This window comes from Pelophylax lessonae, assembly GCF_965119305.1.
Source record: "Pelophylax lessonae genome assembly, chromosome: 2".
Classification (NCBI taxonomy): domain Eukaryota; kingdom Metazoa; phylum Chordata; class Amphibia; order Anura; family Ranidae; genus Pelophylax; species Pelophylax lessonae.
The window spans coordinates 21,079,564-21,107,073 of record NC_138769.1 but is presented as its reverse complement, the minus strand read 5'-3'; the positions used below and the strand labels follow the sequence as shown (position 1 = coordinate 21,107,073).

General features: G+C 42.5%; 2 protein-coding genes across 2 annotated transcripts in view; one reads left to right on the top strand and one right to left on the bottom strand.

Moving 5' to 3' along the window:
* Positions 1 to 27,510, top strand: part of LOC309547924 (cystatin-B-like) — a gene marked incomplete at its 5' end in the record, with an annotated part of 1,082,587 nt that overhangs the window by 22,071 nt on the left and 1,033,006 nt on the right. The gene's annotated exons all lie outside the window — the stretch shown is intronic.
* LOC309545728 (uncharacterized protein) lies at positions 15,689 to 26,135 on the bottom strand (the record flags this gene model as incomplete). The annotated part of the gene is made up of 3 exons (XM_082245065.1): positions 15,689 to 15,895; positions 16,554 to 16,645; positions 26,052 to 26,135. The coding sequence occupies 3 exons, from the start codon at positions 26,133 to 26,135 to the stop codon at positions 15,742 to 15,744; spliced, it is 330 nt and encodes a 109-aa protein (XP_082101191.1). The 3' UTR covers positions 15,689 to 15,741.

The window sequence follows — 27,510 nt, the reverse complement described above, 5'->3', positions numbered from 1 at the left end:
TCTCCTTTACATTATATGGGCTCTACATAGCCACCAATTGGCATGAGAGATTTTTTAACGTCTTTGGTTATTATATACACATTTTTCTTCGTCACCAGAGGTCACAAATTAGAAATGTAATTTTTCTATGTAATTTTTTCATTTATATACAGCCTGTGTTTTCCTATGTTTTGACTATGTTCATCATATGATTTTATATTGTTTGCTTATATGCGTCTCCTTCTCTAGAGAGAGGGAGGCTTTTGTAACTAATTGTCTTCACTATGGGATTAGGGATTGTCTGGCTCGCATTTGTTCTTTCATCAATTAACTCAAGGTGTGTGTGATTACGCTTCCTGGCTACCACCTGCCTGGTTTATCTACAAATGCTTGCCAGCATCCACAATCTCATCGTGTGTGGTTATGAGTAAGCGATTTACATCGTGAAACGTGTCAACCCGACACGTCTGTTTGTGCATTGTACTGTCTGTCTGCTTCATCTATGAAGAATAAAGGAGTTTGATTGTTTTCATCTTAAACACCTTGAGTGCGGTCTCTATTTTTGGAATTTTCTGTGTTTGGACGGCGGATCCGACCTGCACCAGGCTTTGAACTTGCACCTGAGCGGCTTTTTTCTTCTTCGTTTGTTCCTTGCTGAGGCACATGCACATGGGGTGGGGGGGGGGGATGGGGCAGGTGAAGTACACAGGAGCCCCAGACAGGGATAGGGTGAAATGTGGTGGAACTTATGTCCTAAATGTCCCTCCTCCAGCTGCTGAATGTCCAATGAAGGAAGAGAAGCAGGGCATTCAGCAGCTACATGGAGCAATTGGTTCATCTACACACTGCTGCCCCCCCCCCGCATACAGGGGCTGTATGGGGCAGGGTTGCAATGGTGACTCCCCCGCTCCCCTTACATACTTGCCTTAGTGCTGCAAGTAAGCACTACCTACTTTTTTGCCTAGTCCCTACCCAGGAGTTAGTGTCTTGATGAGACACATGCACATGGAGGGGGGGGGGGGATAGCCATGTGTATGTAGCAATATTTCCAGGCATTGGGTCTGCCATTGTTACCGGTAACACTTCCAAAACTAAGTTGTTAGAGGGGGTGCCAACAACTTCCAACACTTCAGGGTCCTCTGACTAGGCACCCCCTTTACTGCTAGCTGGATCCCTGGGACCTTCACCAGAGTGGTCCCCTCTACACTAGGCAGACCCCCAGGGGCAGTTCACAGTACTCATGACCTTGGAAGGCTTTTCTGGAACTGAACCCCTCTCTTCGCTGGTCCTTGGCACACCGGATCTCCTCTACAGCTCGGCACTCTCTGGATTCTCAGGCAGCCACCCAAGACTCCCGATCCTTCTGACAGGAGGAGAGACAGCTGCACTCTCCCTCCTGGGATTCTGCTTCCCGCCAGACGCTGCGTCATGCGTTCCCCCCTCAAACTTATATACACTCCCAGAATCCTCTGCGGCAGAATCTGCCTTCTGGGGTAGACACAAGCCTGAATGAGCTACTGATTGGGTTTCCTCCACTGCCCACCCTCCACTGCTCAATGAGAATCCTCTCATGGAGCCAGTAGGGAGACTCCCCTCTCAGTAACCACACCTGGGAGACATGACAGCCCAGCTGAAATCATGACCCTGCTGTTAGGCAGCCAAGGCCCACTATACTTTTACCTAGCACCTACCTTGTATGGTGCTACATGTACATAACAGCACAGGTCTCTACAAGGTGCTAGACACCAGAAAACAGCATGTGACTATGCCACGTCCCAAGGCTTGCAGCACTTGTGCAGAATATGTAAAGATGGGAGAACATTGCGGGAGCAGAGTTCCTCTTAAGCACAGGTATGTCTTTTTGGGGTTCAACATTGCTTATGCCTCATTCACATGGGCACTGAGGCCCTTAGTCCCTGAATGGACCATATTATGCTGCTTAGAGTGACTCCACTTCTGTTGCGGGGAAAAAAACTTTCCCCTCTGGGTGATCTCTGTACATTACAAGGATTGTAACCAACTTTGTTGTAGATTCCTACTTTTTTTGTTCTGAAGAAATCCTTGTTTGTTTCTCTGCGCTGAGTGGGTCAAATGGGAGTGGTTTCATAGTTATCTGTCAGCTGTGATCGCTGCAGAGCTCTAATGAGAAACTGCTGGGCCTGCATCCTTTGATATATTTCTATTGGGAGTATCTCACCAAAAATGACATTTTTGTTGCAAGGGATGCCAAAATTATGACTTGTATCTTAGTGCAGACTTCTGGGAAAATGGGTGAGCCAATCACACAAGCAGGAAACAATGTTTCTGGGGGTGTGGTCAGTATACATTCTGTGTACAGAACAGCTTCAGGTGGCCATATTGCTTTGCATTTTCAGAAAATTGCAACCGCTGCAGATTGAAAAGGAAAGGTAATTTTTAATAACATTCAACTACAATATGATTTGTGTCATTTGTATACTATATATTTTTTCTTATTTGCCTTTTTTTTTTTTTCCCCCCCATGAAGTGGAGTTAACCATTAGATGCTACATACAGGCCTTTCATTCAAGCCATGGAGGTGCAGCAGCTGCATAGACAGTCTCTTGTCCCAATATGACCTTTTCATAATGGACGAATGGCTATGTGCATCATGCAGCTATGTCTCTATGGACTTGAATGGGCTGCCTGCATGCAGCACGCCAGCTAAGGCAACATAAACCCCCACATTCATGGACTTGGACCTCAGCGCCTATGTGAATGAGACTTGAACTTTCCACCAGACCATTCACTTCTACAAAAAGTCATGGCAGTGAATGTACAGTTATTCTTGCTGCCTACATAACATATGTGACTGGCAAAAGGGTAGGCTTTAACGCCCATGCGCCACAAACATGCAACCATGAGCAGCAGGGCTTTCTGTGCCAAGAGTGTGCTTACTGCATGCACCCATCAAAGACTGATCTGTGAAAGACAGTTCTTGGTTCCTATTAATGGTCGAGAGCCTGAGGGACTAGCTCCCAATATTGTGACCAATCAGTGGTCAGGTGCTCTGCCGATCTTGCTGTTCCCTGGCATTCAGAACTTTAAAGGTATGGCAGGAAAGGGTTAATGACAAGCTATTTAGAGGGGACTGTTCACCTTGATCTATTTGTATGCTCTTCATGCTGGGGTTTTTCCCTCTCCTAAATTGGGCATAAATGCAGAATCCCAACAGCAATTAGACTTAAAACTTTTTATATTATGCCAATTGGCTAGTGCATGTTCAGATGCTGGAGCGGTAGCATACCAACCCAGGCTAGGCAGTACTTTCACCATATGTACATTAGAGATGGCCTTGCGGTTCGCGGAGAACTTTGCTTGTTCGCCGAACATGTGAACATTTGCGACCGCCATATTCTTTTACATTGTGAAGAACTTTGACCCATGACACATCCATCAGGTGGTACAGGGCAGCCAATTGAGACATTTCAGCACATGGACAAACCCCCTACCTTTTATAAATTGACCTGACCTGACCTGGCTGCCATTTTACATTTTTGCTTTATGTCAGTGTAGGGAGAGGTTGCTGTGTGGAGCAGGGACAGACTGTTAGTGACACAAATAGCTAGCTAATAGGTCCACAAAAGTCCTTTTAAGGACTGGTATAGGTGTACTATTGTTTGGTGCGCAGTATATAGGGGTGTAATACACTTATAATATACTTTCTAATATAGAAAGCGTATTATAACTGGTGTGATATACCAGTCGCCCCCCAAAAACTACAGATTGAAGCGGGTTGATATATATACTTTCATAATAGTGTATTTTGGGTAGTGCAGAATTGTTTTTTTCTGTTTTGCTGCATTCCCTCTGCTACACGCAGTGACAAACGTTACTGGAAAAAAGTATTATAACTGGTGTGATATACCAGTGGCCCCCCCCAAAATGACAGATTGAAGCGGGGTGTTATATAACAATATACTTTCATAATAGTGTATTTGGGTACTGCAGAAATTTTGCCTCTTTCGCTGCGTTACCTCTGCTACACACAGTGACAAAAGTTAATGGAAATTTTTTTTTCTAACTGGTGTGATAAACCAGTGGCCCCCCAAAACAACAGATTGAAGCGGGGTGTTATATACCTTCTTCCACATATACTGCGCTTCTCTAGTGACTTTTGTCACAGGGTCATTTAAAAAAATGACAGGCAGAGGAAGAGGCAGGCCCTTCTACAGGGGTGGTAGGGCAGGAGCACCAGGCCTGGAGCCAAAGTGGGAAGTTGCAGAAGGTACGTTTTGATTACGTCAAAGGACGCACCAGACTTGGTTGAGTGGCTCACTCAGCCTTCCTCTTCTGCACCCTCTTCACTCTCTGCTGTGTGCACCCCCAAAGACACCACGATATACCCTCCGCTTGAGTACAATACACTGCAATAACCCCCTTTCTATATCAACGCTATACCCCCCCCCCCTCCAAGTGCTCACAAGAGAACTTCCATCAGGGCCTCTCTCTATCATATTCACAATCGTATCCATAAGATACGCGTCTATCTACTCTAGTTTATCTAATATCTGTTTCATTCAGTTCCTGCTAGGAATATACTCTCTCCCTTCTCTGATCTCTCTCCACATCTCTCTCTTCGCATTATCCAAATATTTCTTTTATAAATGTTATATATATATATATATATATATATATATATATATATATATATATATGTGTGTATATATTTTTTTAAATTCCCTGATCCTATTCCTCATAGCATCGCATCCCCCTTTGTATACAGGTCCCGCTATGCGCCACGCCAGCGTCTAAGCCGCTCCTCCATTCCCATGATGACCAATGACGCTCGTGTCAGCTCCCGCCTGGCTATTTAACTTCCTGCTCCCCGTGGTTACCAGGCAACGCCTGAAGAAGGGGCACGCAGGCACCGCCCTGTTTTCGCCGGATGTGACGAAGGAGAAGCTGAGATGGCACAGGACACCAGGAAGTGCCAGATGCCACTGGCACAGCCGGGACCAAGGACTGCTCTCACCTCCCCTGCCTCCCTCACAGTGGATCGGATGATATATGATTTAAAGCCTGCTTTCCACACACCTTTGTGAGTGCATCAATGTTTTAGGGCTATTAAATGATTGTTTTTAATAATACACTCAGGTTGCGCTGTTCTGTTTTTCTCTTCCGCTTTTCTCCATCCACAGAGTCCCCTTCTAGCTCTGATATGTCAGGACTATTGGGACTAAAAAAAAAAAAATGGAGTCATATAAGGCCGATACATATTATCTTATACATATTGTAATTCTGGGCAGCCTAGCATCCATTTTGTCATGAGGTGACTAAAAAGTTCTTTTTTTTTTTTTTAAGCAAGATTTCGTTACAGACAGTTTTAACATCTCATCAAAGATTTTTTTGTTCCTCTTCAAGCCATAACTAATGAGGCCCTTTTGACATCTCACCATTTAAGAGTCCAGCCATGGTGCCAGACCAGATACTAAGGAGGGTGATGTAATTTTAGTCTGTCTATAGTTTCACAATGAACAATGATCAGTATATTTTTTTTAGGGCTCATTAAAAATGTTTAAGGAAAAATTATGTGTAAGAAATATATTAGCAACAATGTTTTATATTATTGATATAGTAGGTGTGAACTTTAAATATATATATATATATATATATATATATATATATATATAATGTTGGGTAGATATGTACACTATTATCTTTTCTTATGTGTAAAGAACTTAATTGTGTCTTGAACCAAAATTACTTCACTTGTAAGATATTTGAAGTAGGGTTGTGTATCATTATGGTCTCAGACTTATCCAAGCAAACGTATATCCTAAAGGGAGCCTTTATTCTTGAACAAATATGGCATGGACAATGAGATTTAGGTTTCTTTCCTAGGCTTAGGTCAAAAGGTTATCTTTGGGAAAATAATGAAATTAAATTCAATGTCCCAAATTTGATCGTAATCCAACAGTGTCCCCTGGTGATTGTTCAAAGTTGTGTCCGAGTTATAGAAACTTAACAAATAAGCCCCTTTTTTTTTTTTAGGTATTTTTCATATGGAAGACAAATCCCCCACCTATTTTTCCAGGGGATAAAAGTTTCATGTCAGTTAAGGGAAAGGGAGAATTGAACAGACCAAGAAAGGAGTAAGATGCTTTAAAGGAGATTCTGGGACACTGATGGGTGATATTTGAAACTGAAGCTACACATGTGACATCCCAGGCAACAGAAATAGAGGTTTGTTTGGTAAAGTATATCTTTCTATTTTTCCTACAGACAGTTAATTTGCCTTATACACCTGATTGAACCATTATTACACTTAAACTTGTAGCCTCCAGATTTGAATTTAGACCATTCTAAATGCAGTATGATTGGTTTTAATTTTTCTTATCTTGGAATTTTGGCTAATTTTAGCCATAGAAAATGGGTCAGTTATGATGTATTTTTTAATAATAGATTAACTTAATAGAAGTTTATTTTACCAAAACTATCTGGACTTTTAACAAGTCAGTGCATGGTGTAACAACAACAAGTTTTGTCCATGCATTTTTTTTTTTTTTTAAATAAAAAAAACATTGCGTTGTGAACATCTGTTGGCTGAGAGAAGTCACATGTTAAATCTGTTAGATTGGTTGCCATCTTTTGTGTATTCTTGGAAGGCTATTAATCATATTCTAGAAGTAATTGGTTTTGGTTACCTTGATATTCTGTAATAATATTCTTTGATTATATTTCTCACATATTTCTCACATTATCTGTTTGATACCTTTTTATTGAATTTTGTTCCACATTTTGTGTTTATCTCCAATTATATTTTTGACATTTATATACTGAAGATGTCAAAAAGAAGTATTTAATAAATATATATTTTTGCACAAAATTGTATTCTTCTTATCTTCAGGTTAGTGCCACTTAAAACGATCTCGTAAATTTGTTGATTTATGGAAATAAGTTGAAAATCTCCTTACTTACAGATCTTTGCTTATTTGCATAAATAGACACTGTTTATCAGAGCAGTATAAACATTCTGACAGAGCCGGCGACCACCCAGCCATCCATCCCCAGGACTTTATACTATGGACTGTGTATAATTATGCACTACCTATTTTAACTATTGTTTTATATGTGTACCATATCTTCCACACTGTAGGTCTAATAGCGCTGGTCTATTTTATTTGATTTGTTTTAAATCAGTGCCGCCTATCAGTGACCATCAGTGCCGCATATTAGTGTCTCATCAGTGCCACCCTATCAGTGCCTGACAGTGCGGCCTCATCAATGCTCATCAGTGCAAGAAAAAAACATTTACAACATTTTATAACAAACCAAAAAGATTTTTTTGGGTCAAACTTTTCCGTCTTTTTTTTTTATTTGCTTAGCAAGAAAGAAAAAAACCTTGAAGTGATCAAATACCACCAAAAGAAAGCTCTATTTGTGTGGAAAAAAATGAAATAAATTTGGTTTAGGTACAGTGTTGCATGACCACGCAATTGTCATTCAAAAACGCAACAGCGCTAAAAGTTGACAATTCACCTGGGCAGGAAGGGGGTGTAACTACCCTGTATGGAAGTGGTTTACTATTGAAGCATGGGACTAAATAGTCCAAGGGTAATTGTGCTCAGCTCAATGGTTTAGTGGTTAGTGCTCCTATCTATAAACACTGAGAGCAAGGGTTCAAATCTCAAGTATACCCATCACCTCCTTAAATTTTAAACAGCTGTAAATACTGAAACTTGGCAAAAACCCTAATTGCAACCGGCACATATGCATATTTGTTTCTTGAATATACGTGGCCCTTTACATGCAATTTTAGGTGATGTAGCCAATGTATTACTATGTGGCAAAAAAATAATCATACGCAGGGTGCAAGCATGGTTGGGGCTCAAACTCATAACCTAGCAGTCTTTGTCCATGAGCATAGACCACTACACCAATGTGGTGAATACAATTAGACATGCCTGAAAGTTTAGGATGACTGAAGATTGATTATTAGACAGCTGTGTAATCTGCTATTATTAAATCTAAAGGTTATAACACATAAGATACATAACTATACATAAAAATTAAATGTAACCATAATAGATGACATTGCTGTGTAATACTGATTCAGAATATAGGAATTTCCTTTTATTACGCAACCGCAAATTGGTTAACTCCAAACCCGAATTCACTAGCAAAGCATCTAGTTGAAGTTTTAACTCTGGCAGCTTCACCTAATTAAGGTGTTAATGAGTCTAGCTTGGAGTTATTTTTGGAGAAGTGAGCAGCTCTATTCCTTTCTCTTAGTGAATTACTCCCAGAGTCTCAACAGCAATGTGGCCATTATTTCAGTAATTATTTGAGTAACAGACATGAGCATCATAATTCAACTACATCATAACACTTAAAGCATTAGGAGCTGATCGTGTTATAAAGTCTCAGTTCTACATTTGTAGCATGGATCTATAACATTTAATGTAAAAGATCAAATTATAGAAACGCATGATTCTACTAAAGGAATTGCATCCATTTGGCTCAATGCGTTTTGTGGGGTATATTCCACTTCCTCAGGTGCAAATCTATAAAAAGTATATAAACAAATGTTAAGGTCTAATGGTTTACCCAAATGCAGGGAAAAGAGAAGGTGCAGGGAGACAGGCCCACTAAAAAGAGTAGGATCCCTACCTTAGTATGCTCACAAATCAGTTTAAGGTTTAGTATATGGTCATATAGAGTGAGCCGTTGGGGGGCCTCTGCATCGGAAGCTGAGGGACCACTGCCCGTGACCACAGAACACATATAGCAGGACTTAGGGAAAGTAACTGATCTTCATTTAGTATTTAGAGGTGGGGTGGATGGCGGTCAAGGAATTCTAAAGAAACATATGTAAAATGTATCATTAGAGTAAGTATTATGATTGCAAAAAAAAAAAAAAAAAAAAAAAAAACACGTATATAATGAGATGGCCAGTAAATCACAAAAAAAGAAAAAAGATGGAGTCCAGCTATGAAAAAAGTGCATATGTGTCTAGCACCAAATGTGAATTATGAAATATCTATTGAGGGGCTGAGGCAAAGAGGTTAGAACACCAAGAATGGAATACAAGTGTATCATTGAATACACTACCAAAATTAAAGGAGAGTAAAGAAAATGGACACTGAAAGTGACTGGTATTGTGAACAAGGGTTAAACACAAGACAATGGTGGCCAGATAGAGTACATGATCCTGCATAATATGGTCATTATCGAAGGTACAATCGTCCAAACCAAAAAGGAGGACTTGTGATGAAAGGTGTGTGGTCCTAAGTAGGTGATCATGTAGTAGAGTTAATGCGGTCAAAGGGTTACTTACAAGGAAAAGTGTCACACCTCAGCAGTAATAGCCGCCCAGAAAATGGCGCCAGCCACTTCCCCATAAAGTGAGTGTCATACACGCACTGGATCATGACGCAACAGGAGCTGATGTCAGATGTGTCTTTTGAGAGCTGCAATGCACTCCGGGGGCTCGGGCAAGCTTTTCTCTGACGCGCATCAGTGCCACGCTTTCCGCACTACACGTCTGATGTCAGCTCCTGTAGCATCATGACGCTCGCACGTGTTTGACACACTGACGTTCGCTTTATGGGGAAGTGGCAGGTGCCATTTTCTGGGCAGCTATTACTGGGTGTGATGCTTTCCTTGTGAGCGTTAGCGTGACGTTGGGAGGAACCCAGAAAACGAATATATATATATATTATATACACACACACACACACACACATACACACCTGCTTAGAACACCACACACACATTTCATCACAATTCCTCTTTTGCTGGGACAATTGCACCTTCAATAATGACCATATTATGCACTATCAGGCCACTATTGCCTTTTATTCCTTGTTCATGGTATCCCTTTCAGTGGGTTTTCATTTTCTTTACCCTCTGATTTTGGTAGTGTATTCACTGATACATTTCCATTCCACTCTTGGTGTTCTAACCTCTTTTCCTCAGCCCCTCAATAGACATTTCACATCTGGTGCTGGACACAGGGCCGGCTCTACTAAGGGTCCCACTGGGTTCATTGGACCAAAGCAGCACTTGGAGGGGCAGCAAATTGACTCCCAATATTTATTTATTTTTCCCCAGCAGTCCTGTGTGTCATCAGTTTGTGGCACATTACGGGCACTATTTCCCCATCTCAGTGGAGTGGGAGAAAAAAGCAGCCACTACCAGATGTGACGCAAAGGGAACTGGAAACAAAGGAAGTGTAGGAGTCCCCTGGCACAGCGAGGACTAGTGGCTGTCACAGTTTCATACAACAAAAGGAATGACCGCACTTCCGATAAGTTTCAAAAAGGAGTGTCTTTATTCCACATCAATCGAATAGGCAAATACAGATACACACTGTGAGTGCAGGACAATCGGTGGACGCGTTTCACGACTGGATGTGTCGCTTATTCATCACCAAGTTCACTCTGGATGTGCATCGGCCATATATAAACCCCATACATACAGCTGGCAACAATTGGAGTCATCAAACTAGTTGTTCCTCCCCTTGGTCAGCTGTTGGGAATCCATAGCTAGATTGCACAGAGTGATCCCAACAAATCCAAATTTCAAAACACTTGTGCAAAAAACATTTTATATATATAGATGTCAATCAAAATGAATATCCGTAGTGGTAGGTGCTCAAGTAAAGAAAAATAGAAAATCAATAATAAAAACATATTCAGTGTATGTGATACGTTTATCATATATATATATATATATAAAAAGAGAATATATGTGTATATGAAGTATAAATGAAAAGAATATGTATTAAAGAACTTGTGAATAACCATAAAATGAAAGTAAATTAAAAAAAAGGTATAAAGTGATAATAATATATTATTGTAAAAAATAATAATGATAATAAATAATGTGACGTGTCACAAGAAAATTCTTGATGTCTAAAAAAAGCCGTTTAACCGGCCAAGAAAAAACATATGTAGTGTATTAAAAAAACGGAGCAATATAATTATAGAATATATAGAAAATATAGAAAGCTCCAATCAGTGATTTCTACCCAACAATCATAGATAGAACAATGCAGTGATATATCTTTGATGAAAAATTATATATAAATTGCCGCTTCGATATCTACAGGATACATTTTCCATAAAACTTTTACAAATAGTGAAACACTAATAAAACTTGTATAAGAAAAAATCACATGTGTGTGAATCATATATAGAAAGTTATTATTTCCATATATCAATGGATATACATGATTCACAATAAAGAGTATGACATGTATAAAATATAATACGATGCATGGTGACATAGTTTATATTCTTCTTTGGTTGTATAAACAGCGATAAATAACAATCAATGTAGACACATTGTAGCAATCTGTTGCTGTGTTGAAGAATGTTGCAAATGTCAGTGTGTCACAGTTTACCTACCCAAACATCTCCACAGTGCTGCAGATGAACCATTCACTATGCTGACCCACTATCTCCTCTGTGTGAGTTACACTGAGGTGGCGCTGCTTTTTTCCTCCCACCACACTTGTCTGTTACAGAGTCCATCTAGCTATTTGAAGCCTCCATCCCTTTCCAAACACTCCAGTGATTGAAGTATCATTCATACCACCCTACAAAGACTGATCAGTGAAACAGTCATGCATTTTTGGGCATGTACCGATTGTACTTGGCATTTCACTAGCGCTGGTCAAACGTTATATACACACTTTGATTATCTCATACTGCTGCCCATAGTGCAAACTGACGAGTATGAGGCAGAGCTTCTCCGCCGGGGAACATCCCTCACATGATCGTGGTGTGTGTAATAACGTCAGACATCAGCGCACTCCATCTCATGCAGGGAAGGCTGGATCTTCCAGGGCGGCGGGCACGGCCTACAGCAGGAGGATTGAGGACAGACAGTGGGTGTTGTCAGTATCGGTGTTATTACGTCAGTCACCTGTTGGTGGCTCTGCTGTTCCAGTAACTGAAGGGCACAGTTCCTGGGCCCACCAGCAGGTGTCTCCCTGCAGTTGGACTGTACCTTTTTAATTAGGCTGCACCTGAGAACTACTATGGGAATATAAGCCCGCCCTTCACTAAGGTTCAGGGCTTCAGCATTCTTTGCTACCCTTGTCCCTGTTTGTGCTTGTCCCTGATCCTGAACCCTTCAATGCTAGCCGTATCCCTGTCTGAGCCTGAACCCTTCTCTGCTAGCCATATTCCTGTCTGATCCTGAACCTGTACCCTTATCCTGAGCTCTGTTCCCTGTACCCTGCTTCCTGTACTTGGCTCCCCACTTTCCTTGTCTCTTGTTCCATTCCTGTCTTGCTATTGCTTGCTCCTTGTGTAGTTAGTTTGTTAGGTCACTATTGAGTTTGCTGTGCATTTATATTTTGATTACTTGTTTTTGTCCACTGGTGTTGCTATTTGAATATGTCACTTGCTTATTAAATGTATTTGCACCTTATTCCTTTGTGTCCTGATTCCTTAGTGCAACCAGCTGATCTAATCACCCTTGAGGGATACCTGCAGGAGGTATCCCTGACAGGTGTTTGATGGACCGGTCCATCAAACACCCACTGTCTGGGTGGTGAGTTATGGAAGATAACAGTATATATAATATTTTCTACATTTTAGATTTGTATAAAATAATGGATGTAGGGGCCTTTTGTTGGGCACGATTGTTTTTTTGGGGGGGCAGCATTTTATTCTTGAACCCAGGCAGCAAAACAGCTTGGGCCAGCCCTGGCTAGACAAGCATTGAACCATATGGATGCAATTCCTTTAGAAGAATCATGTTTAACAGTTGTCATTTTTCATTAAATGTTTATTATAGATCTATGCTACACAATTTAGAACTGAGACTTTCCAACCATGATCAGCTCCTAATTCTTTATTTTATCAGGTTATGATTTAGTTGAATTATGATGCAAATGTCTGTTACTTGAATATATTACATACAAATCATGGTCACAATTGCTGATGAAACTAATAAAGTTACATTCAAATTATGTACACATATGAACTCTTGCCACAGAGGACAGAGAATGCAAAAGTGCTAAATAAATTCTTCTCTTCAGTCTTCACAAAATAATTGGGGGGGCTACACTAACCAAGCTTGTAATGTTATATAAATATACCTTAAGAAGCACCCTCATGGTTAATAGAAGACACTCAGAACTAAACATGAAAAACATAAATTGCCATGACTGGATGGCTTACATTTGAGGGCCCTTATAAAGAACTCGGCCAGGTGATCGCTAGATCACTGTTCTTGATCTTTATGGATAGTCTACTTACTGATGGGAATGGTGCCAGCTGATGGGGAAAAAGCCAATGCGGTACCAATATTTAAAAGAGGGCTGAGATATTACGGGTAACTATAGGCTGGTTAGCAAAATAGTCTGCAAAATTTTGGAAGGGATGTTAAGGGACTATATACAAGACTTTAGTAATGAAACCGGTATTCGTAGATTTATGAAAAAAATTGGCAGACCAATAAGCTTTCTATGAAGTGAGTTTACCATCTAGATAAAAAGGCCTGTGGATGTGGTGTATCTGGATTTTTCAAAGTTCCCCACAAACGTTTACTGTGCAAACTAAGGTATGGACCATAGGGTGAGTAACTGGATTGAAAACTGGTTCCGGGGGCAAGTTCAGAGGGTGGTGATAAATGGTGAGCACTTGGATTGGTCAGGTGTGGAAGTGGGGTCCCCAAAAATATGTCCTGGGACCAGACCAGTTTTATTCATAAACAACCTAGAGGATGGGATAACCAGCACAATCTCAGTATTTGTGGATGATACTAAGCAGGCCAATATCTTCTATGTTCAGGTCTGCTTGTAACTCAAGAAAAAGTTTCCCCTATTGGTGGGACTTTTTAGGCACTCACATGTACACAAAATCTTATAAAAAATATAAATTTTATTGAAAATTACAATTTCACAGATATATATAAAAAGGCAAGTAAAGTAAGATACATCACATATGCATTTTGGAAGTGACCACACAAGTACAGGGTGAAGACTCAAAACCCGTACTTGTGTTGTCACTTCCAAAATGCATACGTGATGTATCTTACTTTACTTGCCTTTTATATATATCTGTGAAATTGTAATTTTCAATAAAATTTATATTTTTTATAAGATTTTGTGTACATGTGAGTGCCTAAAAAGTCCCACCAATAGGGGAAACTTTCTTGAGTCTTCATAGGGATGTGGCACCACCAATAGCACCCAACACAGGTACCTCTTTTTGAGGTCTGCTTGTAAGGTTACCACGTCCTGCAAAATAATGGGGTGGGCAACTACATGGCAGATGAGGCTAATGTTGTAAAGTGTAAGGTAATGCACTTGGGTGCCAAGTTACTCGCCAAGCAGTGATCCTCTGGGTGAATCTATGATGGAAAAGGACCTGGACATCCTAGTGGACAACAGGCGTGGCAACAGCATGCAATGCCAAGCCGCTGCAAGCATGGAAACAGAAGGGGATTCACTCCAGAAACAATTCTTCCACTTTACAAGACTCAAGTCCAGCCACATCTTGAATATGCTTTCCAGTTCTGGGCACCGGTCCTCAGAAGGTATGTGCTGGAACTGGAGAAAGTCCAGAGAAGGGCAACAGAGATAATTAGGGGGAATGGAGGACATCCGCTATGAGGAAAGGCTACAAGCATGGAACTTCTCTGTAGAAGAGACGCGAGAGGGGATGATATCAATGTACAAATACTGTACTGGTGACCCTAGCATAGGGAACAAGCTTTTCAGATAAAGGGAATTCAGTAAGCTACAGGGGCACAATAAAAACCTAACTGTGTAGGGATTTTTTTTACTGTCAGAGTGGTATGGATGTGGAATTCTCTTCCACAAGCAGTGGTATCAGCAGGGAGCATTGATAGTTCAAAAAACTTGGGCACCTTAAAGACTGCAACATTCAGGGGTATACAATGTACGGTTAACAGCAAACACACACCTCATAGATTGAACTGGATGGACTGATGTCTTTTCAGCCTCACTATGCAACATTGTACGGTACAATGTTGTACCTATTTATATCTACCAATCACTGACTGTAGGTTATACGCCTCATTTAAAGTCCCAACCTTCTCTTTTTTAAAGTAGTTCTACTTTAAGTCCAATTATTAATCTGCATGCAAGTACACTGGCAAATTTTATAGGCAACAATACTATCATCATCTCTACACCCTACCCTGACCCATCTTTAGCATGTACACAACAGGAGAGGAACCAGAGTAAAGCCAGAAGCAAAGCTTTTAGGGTTAACTGCACATGTAGAGGTGGGTTGATGCAGTGTGGCTTTATATGCCTTCGCAAAATGAAGGAAACAAAAAAACTTTTAATTTTCATAGTTTTATTACTGAAAAATATAACATGGAACAGGATTTTACAGATCAGTACACATAAATGTTATATACACCCCATTAGTATTAAGGTTCATCAGGACACCTCGGTCCACAAAAATGTGCATTGTCAGCCAAGGAAAAATTCCAAAAGATCCGATTTTTCTTTACAAACTTGTTCTTAAACCCCCTTTATTGCTTACCCTTTTTTGAAAGACAGGAGATGACAGATTGGCTGTTGCGGTGGTCACATGAGCCCTGCCCACCTGTTAAAAGCGATGGGGAGCAGTTAGTGACTGCTCAGTACAGAATGGAGCTGACTGACATACACATACAGCCATCATTAAGGCCCATCCAAAGCAAGGATGCATTTACTGTATACTTTATTTTGCCTGGTCATACTTTAGAGTTGTGTTGAATAACTTAAAGTGAACTGGGGAATAGTTGTACTATGAGGATTCCTTATGTTCATTCTGTTTTAGTCATCTCCATCTTAGAAATACTCCAGTTTATCATCCTTTTTCTTATCCGGCTGGAAAGACGCCAAAGTCGGTCCCTTATCTGAACCAGGCAGAGATACGAAAACTCTAACATGGATACAAGTGTCCTCTCCAGTGTCAACCTGAACAGAAACAATTAAGACCTTTAAATTTTGTATTTTCACTGAAATTATAATTCTATTGTCAAGCATATCAGGAAATAAATTCTGAGATAAATGAGGGCTACTTTAGATTGCAAGCATCTGTGGGGCAAGGATTGGCACAAGGACATTAGAGTGCAAGCTCCTCTGGTGAGAAACTGATGACTGCTGCAATGTTCTCTTTACAACACCTAGGAATGTCAGCTACATAAAACGTATTGTGTAACTATGGTGAGAGCACTAGAGTGCAAGCTCCTCTGGTACATAGAGGTGAATAGATTAGTGTCATCTTGACCTCACTATGTAATATATCAGAGCTATACAAAAGATGTGATGGGTGGTAGAATGAAGAATGGCGGGAAGAAGCGCAAGGCATAGAATTTGATTAGATTGACGATAACAGAGGTGGTGGCTAGCAGCGTAGGATGGGGATTAGTATGGTATAGGATGGGGGGGGTGAAAAGAGCAAAGAACAGTTTTGAAGGTGGGGGGGTGGGGGTGTTGTAAAGAACAGGGGGACCAGTGTGTTGCAAATTGGTGTCTAGAGGGGACAATAACAAATGGTGGGGTGTGGAGTAGTGGTTTGTAGAAAGCCCCATTGTGCCCTACTGACAATGCCACATAAAACCCAAAGCATTACCTTGAAAAAGTAATTTGTTCCAGCAACAACTTGAGTACTGCCTTAAATTCCCCAGGGTTTGTCCCAGACTGTTTCTCATACTGTTCCTTCACCTGAAGAAAAAAAAAAAAGTTTGGAATGGTCCAACTGTAGACCTGTACTCAGTACCAGCTGTAATACTGTCATTACTGCAGATGATCAGACTAACCAGATAGTCACTGCAGGTCATGCACAGTGCAGCTGACAAGCTTCAGGAGAGGAGACCTATATGCAGAGGAATCTGATGAATCCAAAATCCAAGTGTAGCATTACCAAGTAGGTTAATTTAGTCGGGCTCCAATGTAGCCAAGATTAATTGGGTTGTAAGGTTTTTGACAGGCTCTGAGGGCCAAGTGTCACCTCCCCCTGGCTTCTGGAATCTTCCTGAAGGTTCTAGAACTAAAAATGGGTAGGAGGACAGATCAAGGCCTAAATATTTATTGGATCTCTGCGAATCCAGTCTTGAAAGTTGAACTGGTGTATCAGACTGCAGTCATTTCTATGGGACTACAGTCTTGAATTTTGTGCTAGACACCAGAGACAGTAACAAGTTCTACTAAACTCAGTTCTGGGCATCCCATACCATCCAAGTGGTTTCCCCTAAACAAACTGGTTTTCTGACTACCAGGTGCCTGCTGAAAATTGTTGCCTGGCTGTGCTGATGGAGCCAAAATCCAGCAGCCCCCTAAGGGGTAGCGCTTCACAAGTATATACAGTACAAACTATGTGAGAAAGCCAGCTGCCGGGTAAAATACTGGGGTTATGGTGGATAGCTTCAGCCATAATCTGGTAAACCACAACAATATGTTGCTAGTGCCCCGGGTCCCCACTGCTGCACAGCATTTCCTTCATGCACTTCAATGCAGGAACCAGTCAGCTTGTTTGAGGTTTTATTGGTGTTGATAACTTGAATGGGGTAGGGAAATTATGGGATCAACTTAATAAATGTCCAGAACCATAGAGACAGCAGAGCCACTTCCTCACCATTTACAAAAAAAAAAAATCCACTTTCTTCTGCACAAACGTGGTTGCCAGCAAAGCATCTGCTGCTCACTCTTGGGTGAGAACAAATGTGTTAGCTCAGCAAAGACCATTACAGGAAAGAAGGCTCAGTCCCTTGTCAAACTAGTGCAGTGAGCAAACTGCATGACATTTCTCCCGCTTCCCTTTGGCCACTGATTCAAATTCCAGTTTTGCAGAAATTTGTAGCCCAGCTGGCAGCCACTCTTGGCTGATCTTCCTCCCCAGTCCTGCCCGACTGGTACACTACCTTGGAGATTCCCCAGGACAAGGACAACGACTAAGCCCACTGCTGTCTGCAGATAGAGCACTGTTAGAGCTGACCAGTCTTCCCTTGTGTTGGCCCTGCTCAATGCTGATCTCTACTTCCTATCTGTACTTTGCTCTGTCCTGCTGCCTCTGCCTCCTGTTGTGGGATTCTTCTAGGCAATTTATCCCAAGCCTCTATCCCAAGCCATCAACCCCTTCCTGGCAGGGGGTTCCCTCAAGGGCCACCAACAGCCACTCCTCAGAACTCCCATCTCTATCTTCCACCCAACTTCGCTGCTGGAATGGCCCATATCAATTTATGGTGTGGTCTGTTCCCTGCCAGCCCACTTCTGGGGATTGGCTGAGGCCCCATGAATATTAATGGCAGCTTCTCCTAACCCACTCTAGTTCTAGAAGTTTCTCCAACCTTCCAGACACAAAGGGGAGGCACCAGAGAGTTGCCAGGATGAGTCACCCAGCCCTGAACTCTAGTGAATCTTGACCCAATTAAGACAGAGTCACGCTGTATCACAAGTTTTGTACATTTTCCTACTCTGCCACTACTAGTAGCACACACATTGCGGTCAGCTAGTGGAATGTAATTTTGCAGGTTACCAATCCAAATGTGGTGGCGATCCTACCAGTATTAAATTCCTCTTAGGGTGTCTCCACTCTGGAAGAAGGAGCAATTGAGCCACCTTTGGACAGCAGCATTGTCAGTCTAGGGAGTAGGCAATGTTAGATTAGCAGATTTAGATGGGACTTAGCCAAGATTAAAGCTGAACTCCAGATAACACTTTATGGTCAGTAACAGCAACAATCCCCCTTCCCCTTGTGGATAAAGTTTTACATAATTGTAATCTCTAATGTCATTGGTAAAGTGTCTCATCCCACTAACTGCCACATTTGCTAAACAGTCTGGTCTGTTAGGTTCTGTTCACATTCTGCGGGTGACCAGCAATTTTCTGCACTGGAAGAACGTTAATCGCTTCTAGGACACAGAAAACATTTGGTTTTCTGTGCATCACTCTGAAAGGCCACCTGGAGCTGTGCTGCAGTGATCTGCAATAATAAGATTATGCTGCATTTTATTTCAGCATTCCAGGCTGGATCACATCTACAGTGACAAATGAAGTGTCAACTTTGTGCACTTCAAATAAAGTTTCTGCAAGCTGTGTGGCCAGTGTAGTACCCTCTGTATGCTAGAAGTAGTTAGGGTAGGAAAACCAGTTACTCTTACCAGTAACATCTTTTGCAGGAGTCTCGGGACAGCCACATCGGTGAGACCTTGGCTCCTCCCTTCTCAGGAAACACTGCCTTAACCATGCAGATTTAAACCCAGACAGCCAGTGCCCTTCAGTTCTCCAAGAGAACCTCCAGCCAACTGGGGAGACACATCCTAACAATCTTATGTCCAGAACCTCTTCAGGTGGATAACGGTGCTGTCCTGAAAGGCTCCTGCGAAAAACTACTGGAAAGAGTACCGCTTTTCCTCCCATGTTATTCAGGACAGCCACATTTGAGGATAAATGAGTACTTACCCCTAGGGCGGGACCACCGCTTGCGGGACTTTACGCCAAAAAACCTGATCTTTAGCAGACAACAGATCCAGCCTGTAGTGCTAGGTGAAGGTCGCAAAACTGGACCAGGTTGCTGCCCGACAGATCTCTGGCATAGGACCAGCTCTCTTCACATGGGAAGTCGCCACAGCCCTAGTGGAATGTGCCCCAATACCCACTGGGTCCTCCTTCCCACTTGCAATATAGGTTTGACTAATGGCTAACCCAAGACATCTGGCTAAAGAATGTTTAGAGGCTCTAGAACCCTTACTAGAGCCCCAAAAAAAAAAAAAAAAAAAAAAACACATCTTGAGGGTTAAAATCTCACAAGACCTAATGGGTTCAAACAGCTCTCCTAAGAGCCTGTAGAACCATGGAAAAATCCCACATAGGAAAAGTGATTGCTCACTGGTCTGCCTGCTCAAGGCCCTAAAGTAACAGAGAAAGGCCAGCTCTTGAGTTAGTGCATCCACTCCAAAGCACCCCATCCCACCTTTTCAGGGAGAAGCTGCATTTTCGTATTCTGTCGAGAGGCAAAAAGGGCCACGCACAGCAGCCTGCCAACCCCCGCCCATCTCTGGGTGAGGACGCTGTAGATGTCTCGTTTAAGGGTCCAGTCACCTTCCTCTAAAAAGTTTTTCTGCTCAGGAAGTCTGCCAACTGGTTTAGTTCTCCCTTCAGGTGAACTGAAAGGGAAAGCACCCAGGCTTCAGCCCAATGAAGAATTATTTCCATCAGAACCCACAGAGACTTGCTCCTTGTTTCCCCCTCCCCGGTTGACATAAGCAACTGCTGCAGAATTGTCTGAGTGGACCTGCTCATGGTGGCCCTGTAGTTGTCTGGAAGGCTCTCCAATTTGAACATTTCCTTGAATCTTTGCACCAGTCAAGATCCCAGGTGTGCTTCCAAACCTGTGCCACTTGTGTCTGTAAAGATGACTGTAGACACTGATGGATCCAAGAGACCTTGAGAAAGGTTCAAGACCCTCCACTACTAAAGGGATCCGTTTACCAATACTGGTACATGCATCAGGGAATCCAGAGACTGCCGAGTGCAGTCCCACACCCCCAAGATGAGTTGTAAAGGACGGAAGTGAAGTCCCGTCCACTGTACCACCAGAATTGCAGCCATCAACAATCCCAGTGCAGTCATGGCCGTCTTACTGATCTAAGCTGACTGCTCTGTAACAAGCTCATTGCTCTGTCTCTCTGACTCTTCTCCAAAGGAAGAAAGCCCCCCTGAAGTGTGGATTCTAACTTGTAACCCAGAAAAGTGACCCCCTTGTGCAGGCACTAGACTGGAGTTTTCCAGATTCAGAAGCCACCCCAGACTCCAAGAATCACCTTGTTGCATGTAAGAAAGGTCCACTCAAAAAAAAAAAAAAAATAAAAAAAAAAAGAAGTATACATCAAACAAATCTCCACTATCAAGTAAAAAAAAAAAAAAAAAAAAAAAAAAAAAAAAACTATCCACTTTAAAACTAAATCAGAATTGAAAAACAGGTCGACATTATAAATCACTAAGAGTAAACAGTGGTGCGTGACATACACCCATGGTTCAGAGTGAGATTAAACTGACCAAAGATCAATAAAAGTCCATAAAAAAAAAAAAAAAGAAATAAGTTCATAAAAGTGACAGTCCCGTTATGATCCATTCACCACACCTTGTGATAGGGTAACACTGCTCCCTCCTTCCAGGCATTTCACTCAGATGACTGAATTCAGAAAGGAAGCTGTATATCGGTGTAACTCCATAAAAGATGTCACCAGCTCGTGTATTCCAGCCATACCTTTCGGCAAAGGGGGCCAAACCCTGAAATGCATAACCACGCCCATCTACATCACATGACATTATGGCCATTTTGTGGGTCTGCAACACTTCCCTGCTGTCCACAGTGGTTCTCATCCATGCGATACTCAGTCTGCTGCTTTTGCCGGCTATTCCTGGTGCTCTGGTGGAGTTCAATCTCACTCCAAACCACGGGTGTATGTCATGCGCCACTGTTTACTCTTAGCGATTTATGATGTAGACCTGTTTTTCAGGTCCCTGGACAACTGTTCTTGAGAAGTGGCAAACAGGAGCAGATAGTCCTAGTAGGCAATAACTGAAATGCCCTTGAGCCACAATTAGACCAAGTCCTCTGCCATGACCTTGGTAAAGATGCACAGGTGGGGAGGACAGACCGAAGGGGAGGGACCGAATTTGCAGATGTAATGTGCCCTCTGATATCCTTATGGCCAACCAGAGAAATTTCTGACACCTTTCCAATATGAGAATAGCCCTTAAGATCGAATAAATCCTAGGTAAGCTACCGAGGCGTTTAAGGGTTTTAGGTTCAGAATAAGCATGAAGGTTACCTTACGACAAAAATGTGGGGAAAAAACCCCTCTGCCTAATTGGGGGGGGGCTTGACCTCAGGTGCTGGTAGATTCCCCCTACAACACATGGAAGCCCTTCCTGGAGGCACAGGGGCAAGGAGAGTGGACAGTGGGAGCAGGTCAGCACATCGAAGATCTGAATTAGCAGGGTGGGCTGGTGTCAGTCCAGAGGACTAGCAAGATAGGTAGCTGCAACCAGATGGGTTGACAAGGCCTTAAAGCGGAGTTCCGGGCACAGAATACATTTTTCACTAAACATACCCCCGGGACAGTCAGGGCTAGTAGATTCCACAATGGCTAGCCTCTGATCTGTCCCGGTTCGCACTTACCTGCAAGAAGAAATACTCACTTATAAAATTTCTTCCACAGCGTTGCCATCTCGTGGGCAGCTGAAGCCGGCGCGATCCTCTTCTGCGTCTTCTTCCGCGTCCTCTTCTCCCAGAATGCGCCTGCACCGGCCCCTCTCGTCACTTCCGGCGCCGCATTCCTCCACAGCTTCTGGGCATGCCCAGAAGCTGTTTAGCAGGGAATGCGGCGTCGCCCCGGAAGTGACGAGCGGGGCCGGTGCTGTCGCATTGATTCCTGGGAGCGATGATGTTCAGCTCCCAGGAATCATCGCGAAGGAGGAAGTGACGGCGGAGCCGCGGCTCAGAGGGAGGAAGTACACTGAGGTGAGTATTTTCGATCTTCAATTACAAGGAGAGTTTAAAAAAAAAAAAAAAAATCTATTTTGTGCCCGGAACTCCGCTTTAAGAGGTGGTGCTGGGATCAGTGACCACAAAAGTAGTACTGGGAAAGCGAGAGCTGCGTTACCCAATCCGTTCAAGCATAGGGGCTGCGAGTTCCTGCCTGCAATGGGCCTTTTCTACAAAATTACTACAGCGTGACATAGTTGGGTTCTGTTAGCAAGTGAGTGCTGAGGAAGAAGAGTAGCTGTATATAGAGACTATTTTGTAAAACTTGTCCCTGAATTGTTCTGAAGTCAAGTGGGAATCTCATACTCCCTTCTCTATCCAAGTTACATCCCTCAATAAGACAAGTCACGAACTGTTCTTGGACTCAAGCGAGCCTGTGAAGATTTGGTGTGCCTGACTGCAGTGTGGGGGATCCCATTCTACTTGCGGCTCCTTAGTGGGTTCACTACACCAGCTCTAGGGGCTGCTCTGTCCCAATGAATCCAAGGCATTGCAATGGATATTTTAACTCTGCAGTATATCAAGAAGGCCGAGTGACTGCACTACAGATAGAGGATGTCCCTCGATTGGCCAATCTGCACAGGTTTGTTGTAGCGATACCCCCACTGGTGAATAAGGGATTCCATACATTGCTTAGTCAGGCACTCAGGATTTTCCACAGCACCTTTTTTTATTAGGGTTATTGAACTTTAATAGGGATTTTATGAGATGCCCACTTGAATTTAGCAGAACTTCCCAGGGACAACTTCTGTACAGTCCATTTACACTCCACAGCTTCCTCCAGCTGAACATCTGCTTGACACTAAAACTCCCAGGACCCGCTGTTAAGCAATATGACAATTGGGCTCAGTCAGATTGGTAGCAAATGCGCTTTACAGGCAGAGAACGCAGGCCCCTCTGGTAGTGTAGCAAAGTCTTAGTGCCCAGCTGTCCTGTGGCTACTGGATCCCAGCACCACCTCTTTAGGCACTGCCATCCCATCTTGTTACAGCTGCCTATTTCTCCAGCCCTTCTGGCCAAGCTTCCACAGCCAGTCCTCCCAGACTGACTGCATCCATCTGCGACTGCTCTCACCCAGTCCTCCCCAACTCTATAACACTCACCAGCCACCTGGCTGTCTTCTGTTTGGAGAGCTCCCAGAAATGTTCACTGGCTCCTGCTGTCCTCACTCCTGCGCCACTGGATAGGTTGCATACCACATTTAAGCTCCCAGACCCAAGGTTACCCCCTCATACAAGGGGGGCACCCCTCAAGGATCCACAGTCAGCCCCCTAACACTACATCTCCCAACTTCCACCAAACTCCTGTCCAGCTAGGCTGACCCAGGCACCTGGGACTGCCAATTGGTCAGGGCCCTCATGAATACTCCAGGCAGCTCCTCCTATTTTTCTAGAACAGGGGTCTTCAAAGTATGGCCCTCCAGTTTAAGAACTGCAATTCCCATCATGCTTAGTCATGTCTGAATGTCAAAGAGTTTTACAAAGCCTTATGGGATATTTAGTTCTGCAACAGCTGGAGGGCCGTAGTTTGAGGATACCTGTTCTAGAAGATTCCAGAGGGGGGTACCAGAGGTGCTGTCTGATGTGTCATATCAGCCCTCCCTTGATCAACCCAGATTAAAACAGGATTGGCTGACAGCCAAGCCAAAACAGGTTACCTACACCAACAAACAAATTCCTATTCGAGCAAACTAGAGCAGTGGTCCTCAACCCTGGCCTACAGGGCCCACTAACAGGCCAGATTTGCAAGATAACTGAAATACATCCCAGGTGATATCATTTGCTGCTCAGTGATTGCAGTACTCTAGTCTGCATCTCCCCAAGGGAATACTTAAAATCTGGCCTGTTAGTGGGCCCTGAGGATCGGAGTTGAGGACCACTACACTAGAGGGTGCTACACTATCTAAATCAGCATACGTAATATGGAACAGCAAACAGATACACCCAAGTGGAAATGTATGCAAAATACATAGAGGATTTACCAAAGTTGGAGTAGCCAGAATCTGGCAAGAGTTGTGCATGGCAGCCAATCAGCAGCTAACATTCATTGTCAAAACTCAAATTAAAATAAGCTTAAGATAGAAGCTGATTGGTGGCCATGCATTTAATAATCCCCCCCCCCCCCCCCCCCATTGTGCTTTACATTTAAGAAATCCAGGGGTCTCCAAGAAGCTCCAAATTAACCACTTGCTTACCGCCTGCTGCATATCTTCTTTGACTGACTAGCACAGTGATCGCTCCCCGCTGAAAGAGAAGGACGGTCAGCTGTTGTAAACACAGCTGACCGTTCTCTCAAGTGATCACAGAGCGCCTTCCATCCTATGTAGGATCACAGGTCTCTGTTCATTTCACAAGTCCCTCCCCCAGTTAGAAAACACTCCCCTAAGCTCACAACCCTTTGATCACCCCTAGGTTAACCCTTCCCTGCCAGTTTCATTACAGTAACAGTGCATATTTTTAGCACTGATTACTGTAGTAACGTCACTGGTCCCCACAAGTGTCAAAAATGTCAGTTAGGGGTCCAATCTGTCCACCGCAATGTCGCAGTCCAGCTACAAATGCACAGATAGCCACCATTACTTAAAAAAAAAAAAAAAAAAAGTTCACTTTTGTAGGGGGGGGGGGGCGCATGAGGGAGAGAGAATGTTCCATTGCAGAAAGTGAAAGATTGTTTTTTCCCAGAATTGTCGCTCTTTGTTTACAGGGAGAGGGGGAAAAAACCTCGCACAGGTGATCAAATACCAAAAGAAAAAAAAAAAAGTTTGGGTACCACAGCGCAATAGTCCATTAAAGTAACAGCAGTGCCAAATCGCAAAAAATGGCCTGGTCATTAAGGTGGAAAAGCCTTCCGATCCAGAACTAGGTAAAGGCATGAATGTGCAATATACATTGGGAATTCCATTGCTTCTTCCATAGCAAGCTACAGGACTAATTCACAAGGTTTAGCTAATACATACACTACATTCTAGTTTCCCTAGGGGCCCATTCACACATTACGGTGCACAGAACATGCACATTGATGTACATTACAATGCATGCCAGAGAATTTAATAAAATGTTTAAGCTCTATGCTGAAACATTGTAAAAGTGATTGTAATCGATTACCTTGAGAAACAACCCAGTTTAAAAAAATAGAATTGAAAGGCAAAAACATTGCTTAGATATAAAATTAAATTATAAATTCCTTCCCCCCCCTGCATAAGAGCTGTGGGGGGGGGGGGGGAAGCAGCAGTACACTGAGCTTCCCAGTGAATGGCTGTGCAGCAGGGGTGTGTCAGGACAAGTTTGGTCATTGGCAGAGAGCACATGGAGTTTCCAGCACAGCTAGGGAACTGACCGTGCTCGCCTGCTTAGTGTGGGCAGTTTTTTTAAAAATAGGAAAAGCAGGAGGGACTAGCAGATCACCAGGGAACAGGAGACTCTCATACAAGTACATAGTGGAGCAGCCACATATCAGGAATATAATAGAACACACATGTATGGAGTGAATAAGACAGATCAATTGGTTTCTCAGGGTCCCAATGCAGATCATCACACCTGGTGGTAACAAGCCCTTAGGATTGGTTCCCCAACCACTTACCTTATCAAGGATGGCTTGATCTTCTGCAGTCGGTTCCCTGGGCTCACTCATTCCCCCACATTGCTGGGTTGCCACCTCACTCATTTTTGTTTTTCTTTGCAAAATTCTCAACAGACTGATGCTCATCATAGACTACCTGGTCTTATATACCTGAGGGCCGTACCATTCCACAGAGAGGGCGGGGTGTCTAATAATGACCACACCCTGCAGGTGATATGGAGAAAAGTGGTAACAGACTTTAGAAATGATGGCGTACAAATCCTGTGATTGTTGCAACAAAGTCTGTGCTCCCCCCCCCCCTTCTCCTCCTTCCCCCAATCAGTGGAATGGTACGAGCAGCCTGCTGATACCCGGAGGTGAACTTTAGGCCCCTTTCACACATGCGGTCCATTTGTCCGTTTTTCATCCGTCCGTTGACGGATGAAAAAAACGGACATCAATACATTCCTATGGAAAAACAGATGAAAACGGAGGATCATCCATTAACATCCGTTTTCATCCACTTCCGTCAATGTCCGTTTTTTTGAACGGATGAATGTTCTATTTTTCATCCGTCAAAAAAGCGGATCGGACAAAAAACGGATGTAAACGGACAAACGGTCTGTTTTTCATCCGTTTTTTCATTGGTAGTGAATATAAAAAAAACGGATGAAAAATGGATGAAAAACAGATGAAAAGGGACGAAAAACGGATGTAAAAGGATGAAAAACAGATGAAAAAGGACAAAAAACGGATGAAAAAACGACAAAAAACGGATGAAAAATTGATAAAAAATGGATGAAAAACAGGTGAAAAATGGATGAAAAATGGATTAAAAACTGATGAAAAAGGACAAAAAATGGATGAAAAAGGACAGAAAACGGATGAAAAAGGACAAAAAATGGATGAAAAACGGTTGAAAAACGGATGAAAAAGGATGAAAAACGGATGAAAAATTGATGAAAAATGGATGAAAAACAGATTAAAAACAGATGAAAAAGGACGAAAAACTGATGAAAAAGGATGAAAAACGGATGAAAAACAGATAAATATATAAAAAACGGATGAAAAAGGACGAAAAACGGATGAAAAATGGATAAAAAACGTATGGAAAACGGATGAAAGACAGATGAAAAACGGATTAAAAAGGATGAAAAACGGATGAAAAACGGATGAAAAACGGATGAAAAATTTATGAAAAATGGATGAAAAACGGATGAAAAATGGATGAAAAATGGATGAAAAACGGATGAAAAATGGATGAAAAAGGACGAAAAACTGATGAAAAAGGACGAAAAACGGATGAAAAACGGATGAAAAACAGATAAATATATAAAAAACGGATGAAAAAGGACGAAAACCGGATGAAAAAGGATGTAAAACGGATGAAAAATGGATAAAAAACGGATGAAAAAGGACGAAAAACGGATGAAAAATTGATAAAAAACGGATGGAAAACGGATGAAAAATGGATAAAAAA